The sequence below is a fragment of the Bufo gargarizans genome, chromosome 2 (assembly GCF_014858855.1).
Source record: "Bufo gargarizans isolate SCDJY-AF-19 chromosome 2, ASM1485885v1, whole genome shotgun sequence".
NCBI classification, from domain to species: Eukaryota; Metazoa; Chordata; class Amphibia; order Anura; family Bufonidae; genus Bufo; species Bufo gargarizans.
This window is the reverse complement of record NC_058081.1, coordinates 616,333,809-616,359,762: the sequence shown is the minus strand read 5'-3', so window position 1 is coordinate 616,359,762 and position 25,954 is coordinate 616,333,809. Positions and strand designations below refer to the sequence as shown.

Genomic DNA, 25,954 nt, shown 5'->3' with positions numbered 1-25,954 from the left:
GCACCGCCTCCTACAATGCAGAGCTAGTTTAAAGATCCTCCCACCCAACTAGTCGCATAGACACTCCCCTAACTCTTCCTGCAACAATGGCCCAGCTAGTTTATAGCTACTCCCTCCCCCGCTAGTTACATAGACACTTCCCTGTCACCGCCCAGTTAGTTTATAGCACCTCCCGCCCAGCTGGCATTTTAGACACTGGTCTTAACACCTATATCTGGCGGTGATCCGCTGAAGTTAGACCAGGCGTGAGCAGTGAAAAGTCAGACTGTGGCACAAAAAACCTTTGCGCCACAAATAGACCTGATATAGGTGTATTTCTGGGTAGTAAATAACCCCCTACGTCCATAGACATCACAGGAAATAGGAAACAGCTGCATGGACATTTTAAAGGACGTTGACAAACTGCAAAACCCCATTTAAAGCTCTATTCATAAAGTCATAAGACTGAAAACCTTCTCCTCTGAAGTCCTGCTAATGCATAAGCAGAATCTGCTGAATGAGAGAGCTCTGAGACACGTAAAGGGAACCGGTACCAAGTTATAGCCCTATAAACCATTAGGACCGTGCTGTTGCACATGAGAATGCATCTACAAGCTAAAGTTATAAAAACTCCTGCTTTGTATGCCAATTAACCTTCAGGTGTCCTCTGGCCATTTCCAGTCCATGTATCATTGACCGACATAGATAATACTTCCTACGTCATTCAGAAGCCAAATCTTCCAATGTGTCGGGGTGAACCGACAGGCACATTGGGAGTTCCCTGCTGTGGGCATAGACATTCTACACATGCATTGGTCACCTAATCAACAAATGATAGGCTGGTTTTATAACTTTGCTTGTGACAGTGAGGTGGCAATGTTTTAGAAAGGAAAAACGTGGTAACAGATTCCCTGTTAGGCAGACTTTCCACTTCAGGTATTTGGTAAGTTATTTCCATCAGTTATTGTCAGCCAAAACCAGTAGTGAAGGCTACTCAAAGATGAGGCTCATCTAGTGGATCTGGCTTTGGCTCACAATAACTGAAGGAAATAATTGACCAAATAGCTGAAATGTGAACTCAGCCTTACCGGGGTTGTTTTCATCAGGACAACCTCTCCCTACATACCCTCGGTCGCTCAGACCGTCCCTTTCGGAGCCACAGTAGAAAGCAGACAAGCAGCAGCCCTTGCTCTGCCACATCTGGTCCATGTAGCTATTACTTGGTCAGCCATTAATTTCAATAGTTGCAAGTAATACTCGATTTCCTGCATATGGGTAATGTATAGTCCGCTGCATCATATCTAAGGGCAGCAAGTGATAATTCAGAGACTGCTGCCTTACAATGCAGTGTATCCCTATTTGATGGAGCATCATAGAAACATAGAATGTGTCGGCAGATCAGAACCATTTGGCCCATCTAGTCTGCCCAATATATCTGAATCCTATGAATAGCCCCGGCCCTATCTTATATGAAGGATGGCCTTATGCCTATCCCATGCATGCTTAAACTCCTTCACTGTATTTGCAGCTACCACTTCTGCAGAAAGGCTATTCCATGCATCCACTACCCTCTCAGTAAAGTAATACTTCCTTATATTACTTTTAAACCTTTGCCCCTCTAATTTAAAACTGTGTCCTCTTGTGGTAGTTTTTCTTCTTTTAAATATGCTCTCCTCCTTTACCGAGTTGATTCCCTTTATGTATTTAAAAGTTTCTATCATATCCCCTCGGTCTCTTCTTTCTTCCAAGCTATACATATTAAGGTCTTTTAACCTTTCCTGGTAAGTTTTATCCTGCAATCCATGGACCAGTTTAGTAGCTCTTCTCTGAACTCTCTCTAGAGTATCTATATCCTTCTGGAGATATGGCCTCCAGTACTGCGCACAATACTCCAAGTGAGGTCTCACTAGTGATCTGTACAGCGGCATAAGCACTTCACTCTTTCTACTGCTTATACCTCTCCCTATACATCCAAGCATTCTGCTTGCATTTCGTGCTGCTTTATTACATTGTCTTCCCACCTTTAAGTCTTCTGAAATAATTACTCCTAAATCCCTTTCCTCAGATACTGAGGTCAGGACTGTGTCGAATATTCTATATTCTGCCCTTGGGTTTTTACGCCCCAGGTGCATTATCTTGCACTTATCCACATTAAATTTCAGTTGCCAGAGTTCTGACCATTCTTCTAGTTTTCCTAAGTCCTTTTCCATTTGGCGTTTCCCTCCAGGAACATCAACCCTGTTACATATCTTTGTGTCATCAGCAAAAAGACAAACCTTACCATCGAGGCCTTTTGCAATGTCACTTATGAAGATATTAAACAAAATTGGTCCCAGTACAGATCCCTGTGGAATCCCACTGGTAACATGACCTTGTTTTGAATGTTCTCCATTGACTACAACCCTCTGTTGTCTGTCACTCAGCCACTGCCTAATCCACTCAACAATATGGGAGTCCATGCTCAATGACTGCAGTTTATTGATAAGTCTTCTATGTGGGACAGTGTCAAAAGCCTTACTAAAATCTAGATATGCGATGTCTACTGCACCTCCACCGTCTATTATTTTAGTCACCCAGTCAAAAAAATCTATAAGATTTGTTTGACATGATCTCCCTGAAGTAAACCCATGCTGTTTTTCATCTTGCAATCCATGGGATTTTAGATGTTCCACAATCCTATCCTTTAATAGGGTTTCCATTAATTTGCCTACTATTGATGTCAGACTCACTGGTCTATAGTTGCTCGATTCCTCCCTACTACCTTTCTTGTGAATGGGCACGACATTTGCCAATTTCCAATCTTCCGGGACGACTCCTGTTACTAATGATTGGTTAAATAAATCTGTTAACGGTTTTGCCAGCTCACCACTAAGCTCTTTTAATAATTTTGGGTGTATCTCATCAGGCCCCTGTGACTTATTTGTCTTCACTTTAGACAGCAAACTTAGAACATCTTCCTCTGTAAAGACACATGCATCAAACGATTTAATAGTCATCCTTTCTAGTGGAGGTCCTTCTCCTTTTTCTTTTGTAAAAACTGAACAGAAGTATTCATTAAGGCAGTCGGCTAGCCCTTTATTCTCTTCTACATACCTTCCGTCCTTTATTTTTAATTTAGTTATTCCTTGTTTTAATTTCCTTTTTTCATTTATATATCTGAAGAATGTCTTATCCCCTTTTTTCATAGACTGAGCTAGTTTTTCTTCTGCCTGCGCTTTAGAAGTTCTTATAACTTGCTTGGCTTCTTTCTGCCTAATCTTGTAGATTTCCTTATCTTCATTGCTCTGGGTTTTTTTATAATTACAAAATGCTAGCTTTTTATTTTTAATGATTTGGGCCACTTCTGCTGAGTACCACAGTGGTCTCTTCCTTTTTTTGCTTTTACTGACAAGTCTAATGCAATTTTCTGTTGCCTTCAATAATGCACCTTTTAAGTAGTCCCATTTCTCCTGGACTCCATGTAATCCGTTCCAGTCTGATAAGGACTCATTTATGACTAATTTCATTTTTGAAAAGTCTGTTTTTCTAAAATCTAAAACTTTTGTTTTTGTGTGGTGGGACTCTTTCACAGTTCTTATATTAAACCACACTGACTGGTGATCACTAGATCCCAAGGTTTCGCCTACAATGACATCATATACCGAATCCCCATTTGTGAATATCAAATCCAAAATGGCCTCCCTCCGGGTTGGCTCCTCAACCATTTGTTGTAGGGATAACCCCAGTAGGGAATTTAGAATATCTGTACTCCTGGTAGAACTTGCTATTTTGGTTTTCCAGTTTATATCTGGAAGATTGAAATCTCCCATAATGATAACTTCTCCTTTCATTGTCATTTTAGCTATTTCTTCAACTAGTAGATCATCTAGTTCTTTAACTTGATCAGGTGGTCTATATATCACACCTACACGAGTTACTGCATGATTAGCAAACTGCAACGTAACCCAAACTGACTCTATGTTGGCCTCACCAACTTGTATTAGGTTAGATTTAATGCTATCTTTCACATACAGGGCCACTCCTCCTCCTTTCTTGCCTTCTCTGTCTCTTCTGTATAAAAAGTACCCTGGTATGGTTATGTCCCAGTCATTTCTTTCATTAAACCATGTCTCCGTAACAGCCACTAAATCTACATTCTCAGATGCCATTATTGACCCAAGTTCATTGATTTTTTTACCTAAACTGCGAGCATTTGTAGAGAGGACTCTGAGCTTATCATTTCTTAACCTCTGTGCATCTGACCTGTTCTGGCATTGTTTCGGGGGGCAATTGGACTCTTTTATTTTCACTCTTTTGCCCCCCCTTCCTAGTTTAAATACTCTTTCGCAAATTCTTGGAGTTGTTCACTAAGTACATTTGTTCCTTTACGACACTACTCTCCCCTGCCTCTTGCTTGTGATGGTTTTCTCCTTGTCAGCTCATGCAAGCAGGACACAGGGGTGAGCAGTGTGAAGTACACTGAAGATTCTGTTAGCAGCACACAGATAGTATAGATAGTCAGTGTGAGTCAGGAGAGTCTTCGAATGCTGCAGCTAATTATATAGACTGTATGGGGAGGGAGATAAGACTGGACAGACTGAATAATCGCTCTTCTGCTCCCTTGGGCAGAAACGACACTTCAGCAGGACTCTTAACATTGAAAATATATAGAGAATAAGGGCAGGTGAGGAAGGGAGGTGTCTGAGGGGTGTGATAGAAGATGAGCCAACCATGTAGGTTATAGGAAGTCAGGCACCCAGGGGAGCCCACATTCTGGACTGGTGGTCAGACTGGGATCACAAAACTGCCCATGATGGGCTCAATATACAGGTCCTTCTAAAAAAAATTAGCATATTGTGATAAAGTTCATTATTTTCTGTAATGTACTGATAAACATTAGACTTTCATATATTTTAGATTCATTACACACAACTGAAAGTAGTTCAAGCCTTTTATTGTTTTAATATTGATGATTTTGGCATACAGCTCATGAAAACCCCAAATTCCTATCTAAAAAAATTAGCATATCATGAAAAGGTTCTCTAAACGAGCTATTAACCCAATTATCTGAATCAACTAATTAACTCTAAACACCTGCAAAAGATTCCTGAGGCTTTTAAAAACTCCCAGCCTGGTTCATTACTCAAAACCGCAATCATGGGTAAGACTGCCGACCTGACTGCTGTCCAGAAGGCCATCATTGACACCCTCAAGCAAGAGGGTAAGACACAGAAAGAAATTTCTGAACGAATAGGCTGTTCCCAGAGTGCTGTATCAAGGCACCTCAGTGGGAAGTCTGTGGGAAGGAAAAAGTGTGGCCGAAAACTCTGCACAACGAGAAGAGGTGACCGGCACTTCATGCTTCCATCGGCTGAAAAGCTTTATGGAGATGAAGATTTCATTTTTCAGCACGACCTGGCACCTGCTCACAGTGCCAAAACTACTGGTAAATGGTTTACTGACCATGGTATTACTGTGTTCAATTGGCCTGCCAACTCTCCTGACCTGAACCCCATAGAGAATCTGTGGGATATTGGGAAGAGAAAGTTGAGACGCAAGACCTAACACTCTGGATGAGCTTAAGGCCGCTATCGAAGCATCCTGGGCCTCCATAACACCTCAGCAGTGCCACAGGCTGATTGCCTCCATGCCACGCCGCATTGAAGCAGTCATTTCTGCAAAAGGATTCCCGACCAAGTATTGAGTGCATAACTGAACATAATTATTTGAAGGTTGACTATTTTTATATTAAAAACACTTCTTTTATTGGTCGGATGAAATATGCTAATTGTTTTAGATAGGAATTTTGGGTTTTCATGAGCTGTATGCCAAAATCATCAATATTAAAACAATAAAAGGCTTGAAACTACTTCAGTTGTGTGTAATGAATCTAAAATATATGAAAGTCTAATGTTTATCAGTACATTACAGAAAATAATGAACTTAATCACAATATGCTATTTTTTTTTTTTAGAAGGACCTGTATATGGGAGCAACTGAGCTTGGATGAAACCAGTTACACAGCTAGAATATGGGTGGGCAGTTAGCACTATGCATCCCAAAAATTTAGCTGGATTGCTACCATAGGCTGTTTGAACAACTTAGGTGATCCGATTACCTGTGGATGATATCGTCCAATATCAGTGAGCAGCTGGTGGATTAGACGTCCTACCAAAGGTCTGGGGGTATCTATTCTTGCAATGAGCTGTGGAATAACCTATGTGCATCAAACAGAACAAACATTTAGAAATTATTATATATAGTGAATATTTGCAATACATATCTGTGTATGCAATCTGCGCGTATCAGTGTATATATATTCATGTGTGTGCATATATATGTATATACCGGTGTGTACAAACAAGTAAACTCACTAGCATTCAGTCTCAACCCAGCATGTAATGTATACAATGATGACGTACAGTCACGTGGCTAGTAAACCGCTCATTAGAGTGTAATGCATTACAGAGGATGAATGCAATACGAGTTGAGTTTTAGGTTTCTTTATGGAAAACACATTCGGGCGCTGCCCGTCCTAACTTGTGTATGCGGTAATCAGCAAAATATTTCACTATCCAAATAAGCTTCTTAAAGGGAAAAGAATAAGGAGCAATGCTGTGGAGAGGACATCAGCACTGACCAGGAGGATCTTACCTGCAGCCATGTGTCTATCTGAATGGTTTTAATTCCCTCGACGAGAGCTTCATTCACATCAGGCCAGTGACCATAATCAAACCAGAGAGTAAGGACCCTGCAAGGGCAACACAACGAGCTTGTATCCATGCACTGTCACAAATTTGTCACTGAAGCCCTGGCATATACACCCTGTTCCATTCTGCAACCCATCTTCAGACACCCTATTAGAGCATACTGAGCCAACATAAGGGGCGGACTGGCCACAAACCCTACAGGGATACTTCCGGGTGGGCCAATGAGACCTCCTCATGGCCACCAGCCATGGCAACTAAAGTCAGCTAGCTTAATAGGGTTAAATCTAGTGACAGAATCAGTTTAACATCCTAAGGCAATTGAAGTAGGAGGACAAACCATGGCAGCTGGCGTTGGCCACCACACAGGGGCAGTTTTGGGGAAAATATCTGGTGCTGCGGGGACAGTATTTTGTGATGCACTGTGGGATTTGGCTCTGCTGGGGTTGTATAACGTGCCACAATATTGCATTGCTGGCCCCGCTACAAAATAGGGCCACTTATTTTTTTCAGGCCCACTTTAAGTTCCCAGTCCACCCATGGCTAACAGAAGGTAGGTGGTTGAAAGAGAGGTATCTGCAGATCATTTCACCCATAAAAGGCTCTTGTTTTAGGCACTTGAGCTTGTCTTTTGCCATTAGTAATTACTCACTGGTTTCAAGGGATCCGCAGTGGACCTGCCCTATGAGAAATTTTCATGCCAAATAGCTTTCGCAATCCCTTTTGACACTTTATGAAAAGAACCAGCAGGGTAGGGTCAAGTAGTAGAAGAGGCAGTGCTCTAGGGAGCTGCAAAGCATTGTGACTGGTACTATTACATCGGCACCAACATTGTTTATACTAGACCAGAAAAAGTGGTAGCACAGGTTCTAATATAGTGGTACTGTACCAATATGTTTTGCGCATCTATATGCATACTAATTTGGCTGCTAAAATATCCGGAGAGGAGACATATTGCTTAGGTTGTCCAGGAACCAGAGCAATGCAGTCAATTAGCTCCTTATCCATATTACTTCAGGTGTTGGCGTCCACTGAGTCCTAGTTTGTAGGTAGAGTCTCTTTCTACTGGACTGAGATTTCTCTGCTTCTCTCCCTGGACCATAATGAACAAGTTTCTGGAATTTTGGACCCAGAATCCAAAAAATATTTCTAATTTTCATCTTATTGCTCAGATTTGATTCACTTCACCAGCACAAAGGGTAAATTTTAGATCTCACTACAGACTTATTCAGTTGGCCGCTAGCATCTCTCATATCCTCTGTTTAATGCAGGAAATACTTGCTTCCCTATCATCCACGCTTTAATTTCACAGGGAAAACAAGACATTGCCCAAGAGGAAATTGTGCAGGGAAAGAAGGCAACGCTGGAGCCAAAGCTTAAGAAATGGCGCAGCTGCTGAGAGTCTTACCTCAAGGTGTCCTGCAGGTTGTTTCCCCGAGACAGAGAGATGGAGCGGAAAAAGCCTTGCACGGCTGGCACGGTGTATTGTAATAGCGTTTGAGAGATGTCCTGTGTGCAGAAAAAATAAATAAAAAAAATTACAAAACCACCCAAAATTATCAAGCATATCATAAAGGGAACCTGCCATTTTGAAAAAAATATAATTTTTCATTCAGGGCATTTTAACCACTTTTTACACTTTTGCACTACACTACTTTCACCGTTTATTGCTCGGTCATGCAACTTACCACCCAAATGAATTGTACCTCCTTTTCTTCTCACTAATAGAGCTTTCATTTGGTGGTATTTCATTGCTGCTGACATTTTTACATTTTTTGTTATTAATCGAAATTTAACAAAATTTTTGCAAACAAATGACATTTTTCACTTTCAGTTGTAAATTTTTTTAAAAAAAATGACATCTATATATAAATTTTTCCCTAAATGTATTGTTTGGGTAAAAGTTATAGCGTTTACAAACTATGGTACAAAAATGTGAATTTCCGCTTTTTGAAGCAGCTCTGACTTTCTGAGCACCTGTCATGTTTCCTGAGGTTCTACAATGCCCAGACAGTAGAAAAACCCCACAAATGACCCCATTTCGGAAAGTAGACACCCTAAGGTATTCACTGATGGGCATAGTGAGTTCATAGAACTTTTTATTTTTTGTCACAAGTTAGCGGAATATGATGAATTATTTTTTTTTTTCCTTACAAAGTCTCATATTCCACTAACTTGTGACAAAAAATAAAAAACTTCCATGAACTCACTATGCCCATCACGAAATACCTTGGGGTGTCTTCTTTCCAAAATGGGGTCACCTGTGGGGTAGTTATACTGCCCTGGCATTTTAGGGGCCCAAATGCGTGCAAAGTAGTTTGAAATGAAAATCTGTAAAGAAAATGGCCGGCGAAATCCGAAAGGTGCTCTTTGGAATGTGGGCCCCTTTGCCCACTTAGGCTGCAAAAAAAAAAAAAAAAGAAAAAAAGTCATACATGTGATATCGCCGTACTTAGGAGAAGTAGGGCAATGTGTTTTGGGGTGTCATTTTACATATACCCATGCTGGGTGAGAAATATCTTGGTCAAATGCCAACTTTGTATAAAAAAAATTGGAAAAGTTGTCTTTTGCCGAGATATTTCTCTCACCCAGCATGGGAATATGTAAAATGACACCCCAAAACATATTCCCCCAACTTCTCCTGAGTACGGCGATACCACATGTGTGACACTTTTGCAGCTCAAGTGGGCAAAGGGGCCCACATGCCAAAGAGCACCTTTCGGATTTCACCGGCCATTTTTTTTCAGATTTTGATTTCAAAGTACTTTGCACGCATTTGGGCCCCTAAAATGCCAGGGCAGTATAACTACCCCACAAGTGACCCCATTTTGGAAAGAAGACACCCCAAGGTATTCCGTGATGGGCATAGTGAGTTCATGGAAGTTTTTATTTTTTGTTACAAGTTAGTGGAATATGAGACTTTGTAAGAAAAAAATAAAATAAAATCATCATTTTCCGCTAACTTGTGACAAAAAATAAAAAATTCTAGGAAATCGCCATGCCCCTCACAGAATACCTTGGGGTGTCTTCTTTCCAAAATGGGGTCACCTGGCATTTTAGGGGCCCAAATGCGTGAGAAGTAGTTTGGAATCAAAATCTGTAAAAAATGCTCTGTGAAATCCGAAAGGTGCCCTTTGGAATGTGGGCCCCTTTGCCCACCTAGGCTGCAAAAAAGTGTCACACATGTGGTATCGCTGTACTCAGGAGAAGTTGGGGAATGTGCTTTGGGGTGTCTTTTTACATATACCCATGCTGGGTGAGAGAAATATCTCGGCAAAAGACAACTTTTCCCATTTTCTTTTTATACAAAGTTGGCATTTAACCAAGATATTTATCCTACCCAGCATGGGTATATGTAAAATGACACCCCAAAACACATTCCCCAACTTCTCCTGAGTACGGCGATACCACATGTGTGACACTTTTTTGCAGCCTAGATGCACAAAGGGGCACAAATTCCTTTTAGGAGGGCATTTTTAGACATTTGGATCCCAGACTTCTTCTCACGCTTTAGGGCCCCTAAAAAGCCAGGGCAGTATAAATACCCCACATGTGACCCCATTTTAGAAAGAAGACACCCCCAGGTATTCAATGAGGGGCATGGCGAGTTCTTAGAAGATTTTTTATTTTTTTTGGCACAAGTTAGCGGAAATTGATTTTGTTTTGTTTTTTCTCACAAAGTCTCTCTTTCCGCTAACTTGGGACAAAAATTTTAATCTTTCATGGACTCAATATTCCCCTCACTGAATACCTTGGGGTGTCTTCTTTCTGAAATGGGGTCACATGTGGGGTATTTATACTGCCCTGGCATTTTAGGGGCCCTAAAGCGTGAGAACAAGTCTGGAATATAAGTGTCTAAAAAATGTTATGCATTTGGATTCCGTGAGGGGTATGGTGAGTTCATGTGAGATTTTATTTTTTGACACAAGTTAGTGGAATATGAGACTTTGTAAGAAAAAAACAAAACAAAATGAATTTCCGCTAACTTGTGCCAAAAAAATGTCTGAATGGAGCCTTACAGGGGGGTGATCAATGACAGGGGGGTGATCAGGGAGTCTATATGGGCTGATCACCCCCCTGTAAGGCTCCATTCAGTATGTGTTTTGCGGATCCGATCCATAGATAAGTGGATCCGTAAAACACATAAGGGCGTCTGAATGGAGCCTTACAGGGGGGGTGATCAATGACAGGGGGGTGATCAGGGAGTCTATATGGGTGATCTGGGGTTAATAAGTGACAGGGGGGGGGGGGGTGTAGTGGTGTTTGGTGCTACTTTACTGAGCTACCCGTTTCCTCTGGTGGTCGATCCAAGCAAAAGGGACCACCAGGAGGACCAGGCAGCAGGTATATTAGACGCGGTTATCAAAACAGCGTCTAATATACCTGTTAGGGGTTAAAAAATAATAAATATATATAAAAATATATATATATATATATATATATATATATATATATATATATATATATATATATATATATATATATATATATATATATATATATATATATATATATATATATATATATATACACACACAGCCTGCCAGCTAACGATCGCCGCTGGCAGGCTGTAGATCCTGTCTTACCTTGCGATACTGTGAACGCGCGCGCGTTCACAGGAAGTCTCGCCTCTCGCGAGATGACGCACAGATGCGTCCAGGAGGAACGAATCGACCGCCTCCAGGACGCATCCGTGCGTTAGCTGGTCCGGAGGCGGTTAAAATTTGTTTTCGACCCATATCCCAGGTAGATACATTTGCACACTTATTCTGTGATGTACCACTAGATTTCTATAGTTTACATCTAAATCCACCTTCCATAAGGGAAGCTAAAGCAAATCAAGTGACCACTATGCGTTCTGGTTTTCAATTGGGACATTACATTCACGGTTTGGTTTACTGCAGCACCATGCACTCCAGCACTGTCACTTTAGCAGGTAGTCGTTCACACTTACGGGGAGAATTTACCTAGACAGGCAGCCTTAATTTAGTTTGCGGTGGCATGAGACACGCAAAAAGGATTAAGAGACACAATTATTGCGCCAGGTCTGCGCGCCAGAATCTGAAATGTACCCGAACTTAGAGCCGCCATAGATTTCAGGTGAAGCTTTCGGCAGAAATATAGTGCAAATCATTATAAATCTGTTGGGCGGCATGGGCCCCAACCACTTTCAACAAATGTGGGGATTCCCACATAAAAAGGACAAAAATGTGCAACAAAACTGGCGCAGAACTTTTAATAAATATCCCTCTCCCAGTTACAAAAGTAGCTATAAAATGTTTCTGGTACCTCTGATGGCTTCTTTTGCACAGGAGATTGTAAAGGGCTGTTCTCCCCGCTCTCTCCTTCGCTCTCATTTTCACTGGCCTCGGTGTTGGCACTAGCATTGCTCGGGTGACGGACCTTCTTTTCCTCCCGTGGTTGGTGATGGTGCTTGTAATGTAGCACAGCCTCAAAATTCATGACAGCCCAGGCATGCCAGGCCTGAGAAGAAAATACCAACATTAACATACTCGCACATATATTGCTACTACCGTTGGCATTCATTGACAAAATGCAGTGGTCTCACCTTGTACCAGTTGAGGTCATGTTCTGTGGCGGCACTGAAATACTCAAGCACATCGGGTATTGTGCACTCATTAATGCCTTCCAAGTTCAGCTGCCATTCCCCAAGCTTCAAGAAACACCTGCAAAATGTGGAAAGTGGGAAAAGGCTCAGGTTTGGAGAGTCAATTAGTAAGAGGCGGCAATTTACTGATCACTGGGTGTCTGATCCCTGGACCATCCACTGTTGGCTTCAACAAACTGGTCATGAACTCTTTGCACACGAAGCCTCTCTATGAAGAGAGTGCAGGCCCACTGAAGTACAAGGAGTTGAGCTGTAGTACTGTACAGGGTCAAAATCTGACAGGGTGCTGTCTTTCATCAGCATTTTGGTCTGTAAATTCTAGTGATCAGAGGGGTTAAAGCACATAAATTCCTTATGAGGTGTGAACCCCCTTATAAAACTCATGAGGTCCCACAAGTATTTTGGTTCAGGTGGTAGATTCAGTGTAATATAGCAACATGCCATTTTCTAGCCACTTCTGTAATATGTCAAAAACGTATAGCAGCTGCTTTCCATGAGATATTAAAAAGGGGTTGTGCGCGGTCAGGATATTGATAATTATTCTCAGAAAGGCCATGAATATCAGGTCAGACTCCCGCCACCCCCACCTATCAGCTGTCTAAAGGGGTTGGGGCACTTGAAGGAGCGTTGCATCCTCTTCCAATATTTATCTGCATGCAGTTTACCTTGTAGCAGCAGTGCCATGTCCCGTTCACGTGAATGGGACGAGCATTTATAATTACACTGCACCTCCGCTACAAGCTAGACAGCATGCAGTTACACATTGAAGAGGACACAGTGCTCGCACCAGTGCTGCGAACCTTTCAGCTGATTGATGGGGGTTTAACTCCTGGCACCCCCGCCGATCTGATATTCATGTCCTGTCAGAGCATAGATTATCAATATCCTGACAAGTTAATGAATCTAATACAAGAGACATTGACTTATTTAGTCATATTATCTCCTATATACTAGCAGGGAGACAAGGCATACACCGTACATCTTGTAGACATCACAGACTAGTGGGCCAATGAGGAGCTTACCTGGCCATAAGTTTCTGCAGCTCCTGCTTGTGCTGCGGGTCATCAGCCACATGCTGGGCCTGAAGTTGCACGTTGCTCACAAACTTCTGCATATCCTGGAAAGCTTCAATCTGCGTTTCACGAGGGGCATGTTGGAAGAACACAGAGGAAGCAAAATTCAAATGGACGAAGAAGAAAATAGAGCAGTAATAAAAGAAAACTGAAGCACTGAAAAGAACAGACTGAAGCAAGATATGAATTGTATCAATACAAGAATCAGTCAGAATTCCTTTTGTGCTTCAATTCACAATTTTTACAATCTCTGCTCGCTGTCAGCATATGGCAACATATTTGCTTACATCCGGCACCTAATTCTCACAGCTGAGGTTTTGCTACATTTGAATAGAGTCTAGACCAGGGGTACGGAAATGGCAGACCGCGGATGCCTGCTGAATATGATCGTGAAGCAGGGAGCCGTCAGCCATCTGCTTCACCATTACCCTGCCATCATTGGTTCAGCACTGGCAGGTGCGATGCAATGATGTCATCTCGACTGCCATGCTGAATCACAGACAGCAGAGGACAGCGACCTGCACCGCTCTGTACCGTCTGTGGCTCAGTGTGGCAGCCACGATGACCTCACTACAATCGCCCCTGCAGGCACTGATCCTCCAATTTGAAGCAGGAATCTGATGGAAGGGAACATGGGGTAGGTGACTATTTTGGAGGCAACACTCCAGGGAGGACACAGGGGACCATCTCTGCACTCTTTGTTAGAGGACTCCTAAGAGGACATCACTGTGAGGCAGCACATAAGAGGACATCACTGTGTCTGGGGGCCCCATTCTGTCAAGGGGCACATTAATATGTGGGATGCCTCTTAAGGAAACATCATACTGTGTGGGGTCACTTAGAGGGCATCACGTTCTTAGGGGGAAATTTGCAGGAGTCTCATTTTGTGTGGGAGGCACTTAATGAATTATCCTGCCTTGACGGGGGCACTTAGGGAACATCCAACCGTGAAGGGGCCACTTAGGAACATTATACTAGATGGGGTGCACTAAGGGAGGATAATACCATGTGGTGGGCATCACTTGTCAAGGGGGTGCACTAATGGGCATCACTATTGCGAAGTGGCATTAAGGGTACATTCTTATTGTGTTGAGGCACTAAAGGGATTGAGTGGGATAAAACCCCTAGCTTTTTTTTTTTTTTTTAAAAACACTTGCCGCAGTGTTATGTGCCACTGGTGTTGTCCCTCCTTACATTTTTTTTTTCCTTGCAGCTTGTACCTTCACCCGACAGCAGACCCAGGTATGAGGACCTTTACAAAAAGTACTTGAGTACCCCGGGACAAGACCATCCTCTTTAAACTAAGCACATGAGCAGCACACATCTCTCTCCTGTCTTCATAGGGTGTATCAGCCGGCAGTCAAGACTGTTTAGCTAGAGGATAGTATAAACTGGACACAACCAGGGGCATAGCTATTGGGGAAGCGACTGCTCTGGGGCACAAATTCAGAAGGGGCCCACCCAGGAGGAGGATTAAAAATTATTTTTATTGTCAGGGCCCCCTCAACAATATTATACAATGAGATAATATACAGTGACAGTATATGCCATGCCTGGCCTGGCCCGAGAGAGTAATCTTGAGCCACAGAAACAGGGGTTGCACAGGAGGAGAGGGTTTCAAAGAAACTGCTAGGTGAGGGGCCCATTAAAAAAAAAAAAGTTCACTGCAGGGCCCAGTAATTTCTAGTTACACCACTGGATGCATCTTTAGTAAACTTTCAGCAGTGAGACATATTAGGTCTGTACATGTTTACTTTAATAAGGTAATTTAGAATTGGGGGACGAAGAGGTCTGGCAGGACCCATTTTGCTTCCTTTTCCAGGATTAGCCCTCATGCACACGACGGTATGTATTGTGTGGTCTGCAAATTGCAAATCCTCAAAATACAGATACCGCCATGCGCATGCCAGATTTTCCTAATAGAACTGTCTCCAAAATGGACAAGAACAGGACGTGTTCTATAATTTTCAAAACGTCACAAGGAGACGAACAGCACATGGATGACATTAGTGTGCCGTTTTGAAGACCCATAGAAATGAACGGGTCAACATACGATCAACAAAAAATGCAGATCGGATGCGGACACAAATTACAGATGTGTGCATGAGACCTTAGTGGGTGGGGAGATAAGAGTCTGGAAGGTGGTAACAGTTGTGAAGACAGCTTGGAACAAATAGTGGGTTGTATAGAGTACAGATAAGGTTACTTTTTGGCTTTCCGTTTGGGAGAGCCGTTATGGGCTCTCACAAGCGGTCCAAGACGTATCAGTTTTGCCCTAATGCATTCTGAATAGAAAAGTATCTGCTCAGAATGCATCAGTTTGCCTCCGCTCAGTCACCATTCCGCTCTGGAGGCGGACACCAAAACGCTGCCTGCAGCGTTTTTCTGTCCGTCCTGGCATGTGGAGCGAGTCAAAGTAAGTCAATGGGGACGGATCCGTTTTCTCTGACAAAATAGAAAACAGATCCGTCCCCCATTGACTTTTAATGGAGTTCATGACAGGTCCGTCCTGGCTATACAAGACATAATACAACCGGATCCGTTCTAGTGTGAAAGTAGCCTAAGATTCATGAAGAAAAATGTAATTGAGCAGAAAGACAGTTATTGGTTAAAAGGGACCAAAATACACCTGATCGTTGGGTGGGAGCCTTGGTCAGATATTGCACTGGATTCCAAAGTGCTTCAAGCTAAGTCTGAAGAGACTTAAATGCTTTATAAAGAAAGGGAATTTTTTGTACCCAAGTCTCAACTGATCAAATCAGGACCTCAAAGTCCATGTGTAAGACTGAGGTATGTACACAATAAAAACCTCATCACATATACAAGACTGAACAGCTCTCCTTGCTTCCATATATCTGCTTTTCTCATTGCACATGATGTCCCGACTACTCAATGGCATGACTCCCAGACAGCTAAAGAAAACAGACTTTCAGGAACTCTTGAGTCACTTTCAGCCTGTGTGATCAGAGCTCTGCAGAAGCCCACATTACACAACACGGATACACTGTCAGTACCTTTCGCGTTCTCTTCCACACGTACTTCATGTAGGCGTAGGTGACTTGTGGGTGAGCTGTAGGTAAGGGCTGGTCACTTTCCAGAGCTGGGTCCACTCCAAGTAACATCACTAACGTCTTATGAGAAAGGGCCTAAGGATTACAGAGACAGGACACGGTTATAGACTGTGGTGCCAACCTATGGCCAGTTATCTTTTATTTTAAGTGAACTAGTGCTCCGGCGATGAGCTGATCGAAAGACAGTCTGATCCCATGTGGCTCAAGAGCTAAGCCCAAATTAAGTATTAAACTAGGATAACAGAGCAGGTTTCAAACAGCCAACCCACCTTTTCAAGCCTTTGAGGGCATAGCTAACTTTATAAATGAATATGATACCTGGATTCAAACTCCAGCTCACAAGTAGACTAAAAAAGGATTCTTTCACAGTTTTCAGACAGAGGAATCCATTGCCTCTGAATGTAATAAAAACCCTGGCCCTCCTGACATGTCTGTTTCAGTAAATACCTCCACATGAAATAACTATTCTATAGCAACTTTCCTTTGAACCCCACATTGTGACGTTCCTCTATTATGCGTCCTGGAAATCAAAATCTGCTTTGTGTCGATCTCTCAGCCATCTCTCCTGGAACTGGATGAATAATTTTACAGCTGGGTGTTCTCATGCTACATACCAGCACAAATTGGACAGTACAAGGGCTCCTGCACAGGACCCCATTTTTTACTGCTCGGATGCGGACCTATTCACTTCTATGTAGCCGCAAAAGATGCGAACAGCACTCCGTGTGTTGTCCGCATCCGTTGCTACCTTCCGCAGCCCCGCAAGAAAATAGGACATGATAGGGTGGGACAATCCATTCTGAAAAATGCGGAAAGCACACAGGTGGTATCAGTGTTTTGCAGATCCGCAAACACGGTATGAGCGTGTGCATGAGGCCTTAGACTGTAGGAACACACCTATTGACAGGGGGAATGGTAACTCCCAGTTGTCAAATTACTCATCAGGAGGAACACCAGAGGATTGGCACAAAGCAGAGCTTGAGCTAACAGGGACCCGCAGCACAGTGAAACAGTGCATGCAACCGTTAAAACGGAAAGAAATTCCAATCTGACTCCAGCATGTTTAATGACTCCTAAACAAAGTATAAGGACATTGTATGTTTTTCCACCGCAGCTGCTGCCCTGACAGGACAAGTTCAATTTGATGTACTTGAGGGAAACGAGAGGATGACGCTTGATTATTTTGCAGACTAGTAATGTTCTGTGGACACGGCTCCTTGCTTTGCTGAATGACGGATGTAAAACAGACAAATAAACGGAAGGTGAAGGCTCGGGGACATGCTCTCACCAGGCGGCCGCTCTTGCTGCAGAGACTTGCATACTTCAGCCAAGTCCTCATGTCTTCATGAGGACTGACCACAAGAGACTGAACCATCAAAATCTTCTGCCAGTCCTCAACGATGCGCTGACAGCCCTGCGACAGAAGACACGCATCACTTTGCTAATACTTCAGATACTTTGTAATCTATGTAACAATCTAGAATTAAGGATAATACTGTCCTATAATGTTATAAAAACTCTGCTTTGTCCCCCAAAGTGTGCAGCCAAGTCTGAATTAATGAGAATATCCTATTATAGACATGCCTATTCAATGAATCAATTAAAGGTGGGAATGACGTTAGTACTGGTTCACCGGAATAATGCACCTTCCAGAAGCCAGAACTTGTTGGCAATGGCTCCCCTTCTGGCTGTACATTGCTCTGCATTTACCAGATGTCAATACTTGCAGGACACTCGGCCAGTAACTCCCACCCCTACCACAAGTCGTCTGTACACAGTATGTCCCAGTCATTCCAAGTCTGCCTGCATGTGTCATGGGTGTGTCTGCGTGCCAGTATATGCCTGTCTGGCTGCAGAAGGTGAGAAATACCTGCTCCCCCCTCCACACCTAATAAAGATCTGTCCCGACGCTACGGGGTTTATAAGAAATGTGGATGGGAAGAATGTCCCAAGAATGTTCTTGAGGGCGAGAGACTTGTAAACAGAGGTATTAATAGAAATCTCTTTTCCTCTTCACACCCTTATCTTCCGTGTAAAGTACAAAACGTAAGGAAGAAAAATGAGTAAAAAGTGATTGTCTTAAAAGAGAAGTGACGGTCGTTGTGGCCCGGCAGTAAAGCACGGCTCACCTGCAGCCGATCCCACCAGGTCTGACGAATAATCTCCCTCCGCTCAGGTACAAGTTTATACTGGATGACCTCTTCTAGCTCAGACAGCATCTGACAGGTGACCATGGCCTGTAAAGAAAATGTGATATCACTCTAGCAAAAGATACAACCAAGCCATCTGATGTATAATTGATAGAGGGAAGAATGTTTGCATGCTCAAGTTCTTGGGGCAACTCACGTTCGTATGCCCTACAAAAGCATACAGAGTTAGGGCTCGTTCACACAACCGTGCAGTTTTTTGTGGTCCACAAATTGCGGATCCGCAGAAAACGGATTCTGCCCGTGTCCTTCCACAATTTGCGGAACGGAACAGGAGGCCCATTATAGAAATGCCTATTCTCGTCCTTAAAACTGAATAGGACAGGACTCCTCATTTTTGCGGGGCCATGGAACTGGGCACTCTGTGTGCTGTCCGCATCTTTTGCGGACCCGCTGAAATGAATATGTTCGTGTGAATGAGCCCTTAGGGGTATTCCCCGGCTCAGGAGCCCAGATCACTTAGATGTAATGGAGAGCTGCTGTAAACAGCACCTCCGCTCTGGAGGACTCAGCACAACTAAGTATTATATTGTCACCCATTGATTTCATTTGACACCATGTAATAACCACATTTCTCCTTCAATGGCTTGTCCCATTGAGAAGACCTGATCGCTAATGGCTCCTCAGTTACAAAAGTAAACAATTCCATGCATTTACAATGTGGCAGATGCCAAAACATTTGACAACAACTTCTGCCATCAACAGTTGTCAAAGAAAGGCAGCAATAACATATCGCAAGCATACTTACCCCATAGGCACGGCTATAGCTCTCTCCAGCCATTGCGGTCAGCTCTGCATCAAGCATGTCTCTGGCTCTATCAATACACTGTGAAACATAGAAAAGCTCAATAGTGTTCCTGCAAAGCACAGAATTATCTGGACAGATTGGAGGCTTGGGCAGATAAGTGGCAGATGAGGTTAAACACTGATAAATGTAAAGTTATGCACATGGGAAGGAATAATGCAAGTCAACCGTACATACTAAATGGTAAAACACTGGGTAACACTGACATGGAAAAGGATCTAGGAATTTTAATAAACAGCAAACTAAGCTGCAAAAACCAGTGTCAGGCAGCTGCTGCCAAGGCCAACAAGATAATGGGTTGCATCAGAAGGGGCATAGATGCCCGTGATAAGAACATAGTCCTACCACTTTAAAAATCGCTAGTCAGACCACACATGGAGTACTGTGTACAGTTCTGGGCTCCTGTAAACAAGGCAGACATAGCAGAGCTGGAGAAGGTCCAGAGGAGGGCATCTAAAGTAATAACTGGAATAGGGCAACTACAGTACCCTGAAAGATTATCAAAATTAGGGTTATTCAGTTTAGAAAAAAGACGACTGAGGGGAGAACTAATTAATATGTATAAATATATCAGGGGTCAGTACAGAGATCTATCCCATCAGCTATTTATCCCCAGGACTGTGACGAGGGGACATCCTCTGCGTCTGGCGGAAAGAAGGTTTGTACACAAACATAGAAAAGGATTCTTTACGGTAAGAGCAGTGAGACGATGGAACTCTCTGCCTGAGGAGGTGGTGATGGTGAGTACAATAAAGGAATTCAAGAGGGGCCTGGATGTATTTCTGGAGCTTAATAATATTACAGGATATAGCTACTAGAGAGGGGTCGTTGATCCAGGGAGTTATTCTGATTGCCTGATTGGAGTCGGGAAGGAATTTTTTATTCCCCTAAAGTGGAGAAAATTGGCTTCTACCTCACAGGGTTTTTTTTTTTTGCCTTCCTCTGGATCAACTTGCAGGATAACAGGCCGAACTGGATGGACAAATGTCTTTTTTTGGCTTTATGTACTATGTTACCTACTTGCTGGGCAAGCGAGAAGAGATCCTGGTGGAGAGCTAGCACAGCCCTATAAAAGGCTCCATCGTGGGTATCTCTGGGGATCAGGCAGGTGTACTTCTCCATACTATCCCATTGTTCTGAAAAGAGAATACAAAGGTTGAACTACTACCTCCATTATGTCTCATCATCCACAAGCTCCTTACTAAACAGAGGCTATAAAAGAGGGACCACCACAAGCCCTGGGAATGAGGAGGCTAGGTCCATGGAGAAGATGTAGTCAATGCACAGGTCACTCTCCATTATAGTGTATAGGATACACCAAAAATCTCAGCCAGGAAATTAGAACCCCCAATCTTATCCCAAAAAGAGGGTCTTTTTAGCCTCCATCGCGTCAGCATCTTAATGGATACAGTTTGATGACAACACTATTCCTTACTGAGACAACCGTACTGCACAGTATATGCATTTTTCTCAAATGGGTGTCTATGGGTGACAGAAGCAATCAGCGGCATCCATTAAATGCATACCTCCGAAATCCTTCAGACCGAAACCTAGTACTAATACTGCAGTGCAGAAAGAGCTTACATTATTGGCGGTATTGTACAGAGTCTGGTCTATCATTACATTTAACACCAGACATTACATATGATGAATTTGTGTCATTTATATGTTTAAAATTTCACGGAATAAGGAATTTGCACATTACCAGAGCTTCGTGTACAATCCTCTCTGCACAATCTACTATAAACAGGCGTCTGCGGCACCTTCTGACAGCAAATCCTATACCTGCGACACCCCAAGGCCCACTGTGAGAAGTGCTAATGTACTTAGGAAACATTTAGTAAATACAACCTCATTGTATGTCACATTATAACCCGTCCCTGACTGATGAGTAGTCTTAGGAACGAAAGGCATTTCCATTTGTTTCCCATTTGGGGCATAATTACATTGTCTCCAAATCAAGGAACGTGGCAGAAGATGGATGGGAATGGCGCAGCATACAGCAGCTGATTAGGGTGCTGAGGGATACAGGATTGGGGGCAGACTGAGTGATATAGTGATAAATGTTACATTTTCTAATTAGTGTTTAGTGGAAGCTGTTTGATGCAGTGGATACAGAACAAATAAACGGCAATTTAGGCAGCAATTACGTCATTGGAAGTGATGGGCAAAGACGTGGAGACTGGTCATTAGGAGGCACTTGGAAAGCAGCGGCTGATGTTTGCTCTGGGCTAGGAGGTCTACTCCGTGACACACTGCACTGGATCAATACCACAGCTGCTCACGTGTGAGGACTGCAGACATGACAGCATTCCTGCTTTACATTTACCAGACATCTTACCTAATCCCCATGCTGCCGCAGCTGCCATTCTGGCCATCTTAGCGCGGGCATCCTCACTGACGTTAAGCCAATTCTCACAGCACTGCTGATGAAGTTGTCCCCTGCAGGGAATAAAAGAAGGTTTGAAAAACAGAATAAGGGTCCAGGCTCACTGACAGTTACCAAAGCTTGTCCTTAGTAATCAGTTTCGCACATTAGACTTCTTAAGATGCACAAAGGACACAAAAAATATCCATAGGCCCTCATTCACACACGGGAGGCCCTTAGTGATCCCTTTGGCCTCCGTTGGGCTGGTATTTGAGAGTGTACCTTTTATCTACGTTCTATTCCAGAGGTGTCCAGTATAAATAAAAAAAGCCCCATAAATGCACATTAACAATCTGAAATCCTATGCTGGGATATGATGAATTGAAGTTATGGGCCCAAAGCCTGTGGCTGCACTTCTAAGATATTCCAAAAACAATGTCTCCTCCCAAGTTCCATCGGATACAGCATTGTGATGGAGACCTTGTGTTGATCTCAATCATTAAATACACAGAAGTTCCCAGATACACATACATAATGGCTGCCAGGTAGAACCTAGACCACGTGTCAAATGCAAGGCCAGCAACCTAGTTTTTTGTGGCCTGCCAGTGTTATGGACGGCTGATGGCAAATAAGTGTAATAGTGCCGCGGTAGAGTGACCCCTATGAGCAGAGCGCTGTGGCAACGTAGTCACTTCCCCCATGTATATGTACACCCACCAATTCCGGCCGCCCCGCAATCACAGCACGCCTCGGCTCCACACTACATAGTGGTAGCAGAGTCGGGGGCGATGAGTCAACGTGATTGCTGAGAGGCTGGGACAGGATTGGTGATCACAGATCATTTCTGGGTGCCGTATTTTTTGTGAGCCCGTGGTGGTAAATACAACTGGTGGCAGCAGGCACACTGGAGGCAATATGGCAGCAGGCTCTCTGAAGGGCGGTGTTGCAACAGGATCTTTTTGGGGGGAGGGGTAGCTATGAGACAGCAGGTTTTCTGGGAGGGAACTCATGTAAACATTGGCCTCATGGTTGCCTTCAACGGGCTATAAAATGTAACTATGCCTAACTGGCAGTTACATTTATACAGTCGCAGAATTACTAACAGCCCTTTCAGACAACCATAAGGCCCCATTCACATGTCCGCAAAAGGGTCTGCTCCCGTTCCGCAATTTTGAGGAACAGGTGCGGGGGCGTATTCATTTTCTATGGCCCCGGACGTGAAGCAGAGAGCACACCATGTGCTCTCAGCTTCCGCATTTGCGGAGCGCGGCCCCGAACCTCCGGATAGCAGCTGCGGACAAGAATAGGCATTTCTATGGGGGGTGTCGGCCGGTTGTGTTGCGTATCCGCAACACACCACGGACGTGTGAATGGACCCTAAGGCCTATGTGGCCCTTGATAAAAATGAGTTTGACACCACTGATCTAGACAGTTGCATTGGGGGATTTAGATTGCTTTCAGTAGTACAGGCTTCGGTCAGCCTGACAACACTAGTGCATATAGTGTAACTCAACGCAAGTAAAATGGACAATGGTCCTCCGGATACAAAATACATATAACTCGAGAAGGCCTTCTATAAATTCCAAGATCACCGCTCAAACACCCAAGCACCTATGCCAACAAAACACTTAAATACACAGAAGTCTCAAAGTAAGAGACATGTTTACGTATGGAGACAAAACCCTTCACAAAAAGGTCAACAAGGCAGAACGTGTAGGATTAAAGGCTTTAGGCCATGTATTCTTTATCCTTATGACCGTTATCATTGCCGGCTCTTGGTTGACACCTGCCCGGGATAGCAGCACCCAATTGAAGCCAAAGCTGTTCATTTTAGGAAGCACCCAGTGTTGCATTAATTTTTCACCAAGATCTTGCATTGATGATGGTAGAGTCTGACTGCTGCACAAAACCTTCTCCAGCACATACCAAAGATTCTTAATGGGGTTAAGGTCTGAACTCTGTGGTGGCCAATCCATGTGTGAAAATGATGTCTCATGCTCCCTGAACCTCTCTTTCACAATTTGAGCCCGATGAATCCTGGCATTGTCATCCTGGAATATGCCCGTGCCATCAGGGAAGAAAAAAAAATCCATTGATGGAATAACCTGGTCATTCAGTATGTTCAGGTAGTCAGCTGACCTCATTCTTGGAGAACATACTGTTGCTGAACCTAGACCTGACCAAGTGCAGCAACCCCAGATCATAGCACTGCCCCCACAGGCTTGTACAGTAGGCACTAGGCATGATGGGTGCATCACTTCATCTGCCTCTCTTCTTACTCTGATGCGCCCTCACTCTGGAACAGGGTAAATCTGGACTCAGACCAATCTTTATGCTCCCTAGCAAATTGAAGCCTTTTTTTTTCTGGTTAGCCTGACTGATTAGTGGTTTTCTTTCAGCTACACAGCTGTTCAGTCCCAATCCCTTGAGTTCCCTTCACATTGTGTGGAAATGCCCTTACTTTCACCATTAAACATAGCCCTGAGTTCTACTGTTTTTCTTTGATTTGATGATTTCACCAAAGGTTTAAGTGATCGCCGATTACGATTATTCAGGATTTTTTTCCCGCCACATTTCCTCCTCGAATAAGATGGGTCTCCGCTATGCTTCCGGATTTTAATAACACGCTGGACAGTTCTTAACCCAATTTTAGTAGTTTCTGCAATCTCCTTAGATGTTTTCTCTGCTTGATGCATGCCAATGATTTGTCCCTTCTCAAAACAGACCAACATCTTTTCTACGACCACGAGATGTGTCTTTCGACATGGTTGTTTAAGAAATGAGAAGCAACTTATTGCACCAGTTGGGGTTAAATAACTTATTGCTAGCTGAAAGATAATTGCCCAAGCAATAATTATCCAATAGGAGGCTCATAACTATTTGCTTATAGTTAAATCCAAGTGGAGACTTTTTTGGACAGGCAGTGTATATTCCTTCACTGGTCTTACAAGGAGAGAAAATTATGAAAGACAGAAATCTCTTCTCCATATCTGACAGGCGCCCCAACAGGAACACCTGCTCCGGATTTACGGTAGGAACAACATCAGCGCTCTTAAAGTAATTTTCCTGTCACAGGGTCCTTTATACCAAGAACTGCCACGTTAATCCTCCAGATTGAGAAAGAGAAATAAAGAATTAAAAAAAAAGGTAGAAAAACTTCTCCTCGCATTCTTCATTCCCCCCAGGTCACAATGTTTTTCTTGGCTGTGCTTAGATGTACTCTCCCGTTTAATTGACTGCCCCGTAGGTTGCCATGGCGATTCTATTAACAATGAATGTGCTCTAGATCCTGTGTCAACATTTCGGCTGACTCCATCAGGCAAGTATTTTCCTATACCCCACCACACTTGCACTTCCTCTCCCTCGTCATCCCCTCACGGTCAGAATGTTGATGGTAAAGTGATCTGTCTTTATGGAGGCAGGCTCCATGCTGTGTCTCGATGCTATACCATTATTATATAAGATTACTTCCAAGGCAGGAGGGAGCTGTGCGCAAGTCATATTCTGCTTATATAGTCACTGAAACAGCTTTGGGAGGGTTATGTTTTAAAAGGAATTTTTCAGGAAAAATATAAAAAATGTAATCCCAAATTTTGTATTATTTTTTTTTTATTGTAAATACTCCTTGAATTGCTCCTTTTTAGAAGAATGGAGATGGGTCAGATGATTCCCTCGGGCCAATCAAGTAGAGGATCTGAAATTTTAGGCTTTGTTTGCATGTTGGGGGATGTAAAGCCTCTTTGCGCAACTGTGGCAAAAACAGCAAAACCACTGCAATGTATAAAACCAGCCTCACCACACAAGTTATGTATCCTTATGTAAAGGTCACTAGACTACCTCTGTTACACACACCTAACTTGGCAATCTCACGTCCAGGATCATTTTATGGATCCTTAATACAGCACCCGTATGGATTCAACACTGAAATCTATGGGGGCCACTGACCCTCCTAGGGAAAACCCACACAGAGGTTTCTTCTCCCAGATTCATATGGAAATCATGAGGGGGAAAAAAAATTTTTATGCTCCATCACATGTTGAATTATGGAGCTATTCCTGTCTTGTAGCTATAATGGGTCTTTCAAGATTTTGTAAAACTTGACACACAGCAGGGGACTATATTAAATAAGAAAAACC

The 25,954-nt window shown here is 43.2% G+C and overlaps 1 protein-coding gene across 1 annotated transcript in view; it reads right to left on the bottom strand.

Annotated features, from left to right (window-relative positions):
- MTOR (mechanistic target of rapamycin kinase) overlaps positions 1–25,954 on the bottom strand; it is a 163,661-nt gene that overhangs the window by 29,368 nt on the left and 108,339 nt on the right. Inside the window, 12 exon segments of the mRNA XM_044282096.1 lie at positions 6,077–6,175; positions 6,613–6,709; positions 8,074–8,174; positions 11,955–12,149; positions 12,235–12,352; positions 13,317–13,426; positions 16,382–16,513; positions 17,727–17,852; positions 18,568–18,675; positions 19,394–19,471; positions 20,471–20,586; positions 21,792–21,892. Of these exon segments, the coding sequence (XP_044138031.1) occupies positions 6,077–6,175; positions 6,613–6,709; positions 8,074–8,174; positions 11,955–12,149; positions 12,235–12,352; positions 13,317–13,426; positions 16,382–16,513; positions 17,727–17,852; positions 18,568–18,675; positions 19,394–19,471; positions 20,471–20,586; positions 21,792–21,892 (1,381 nt within the window).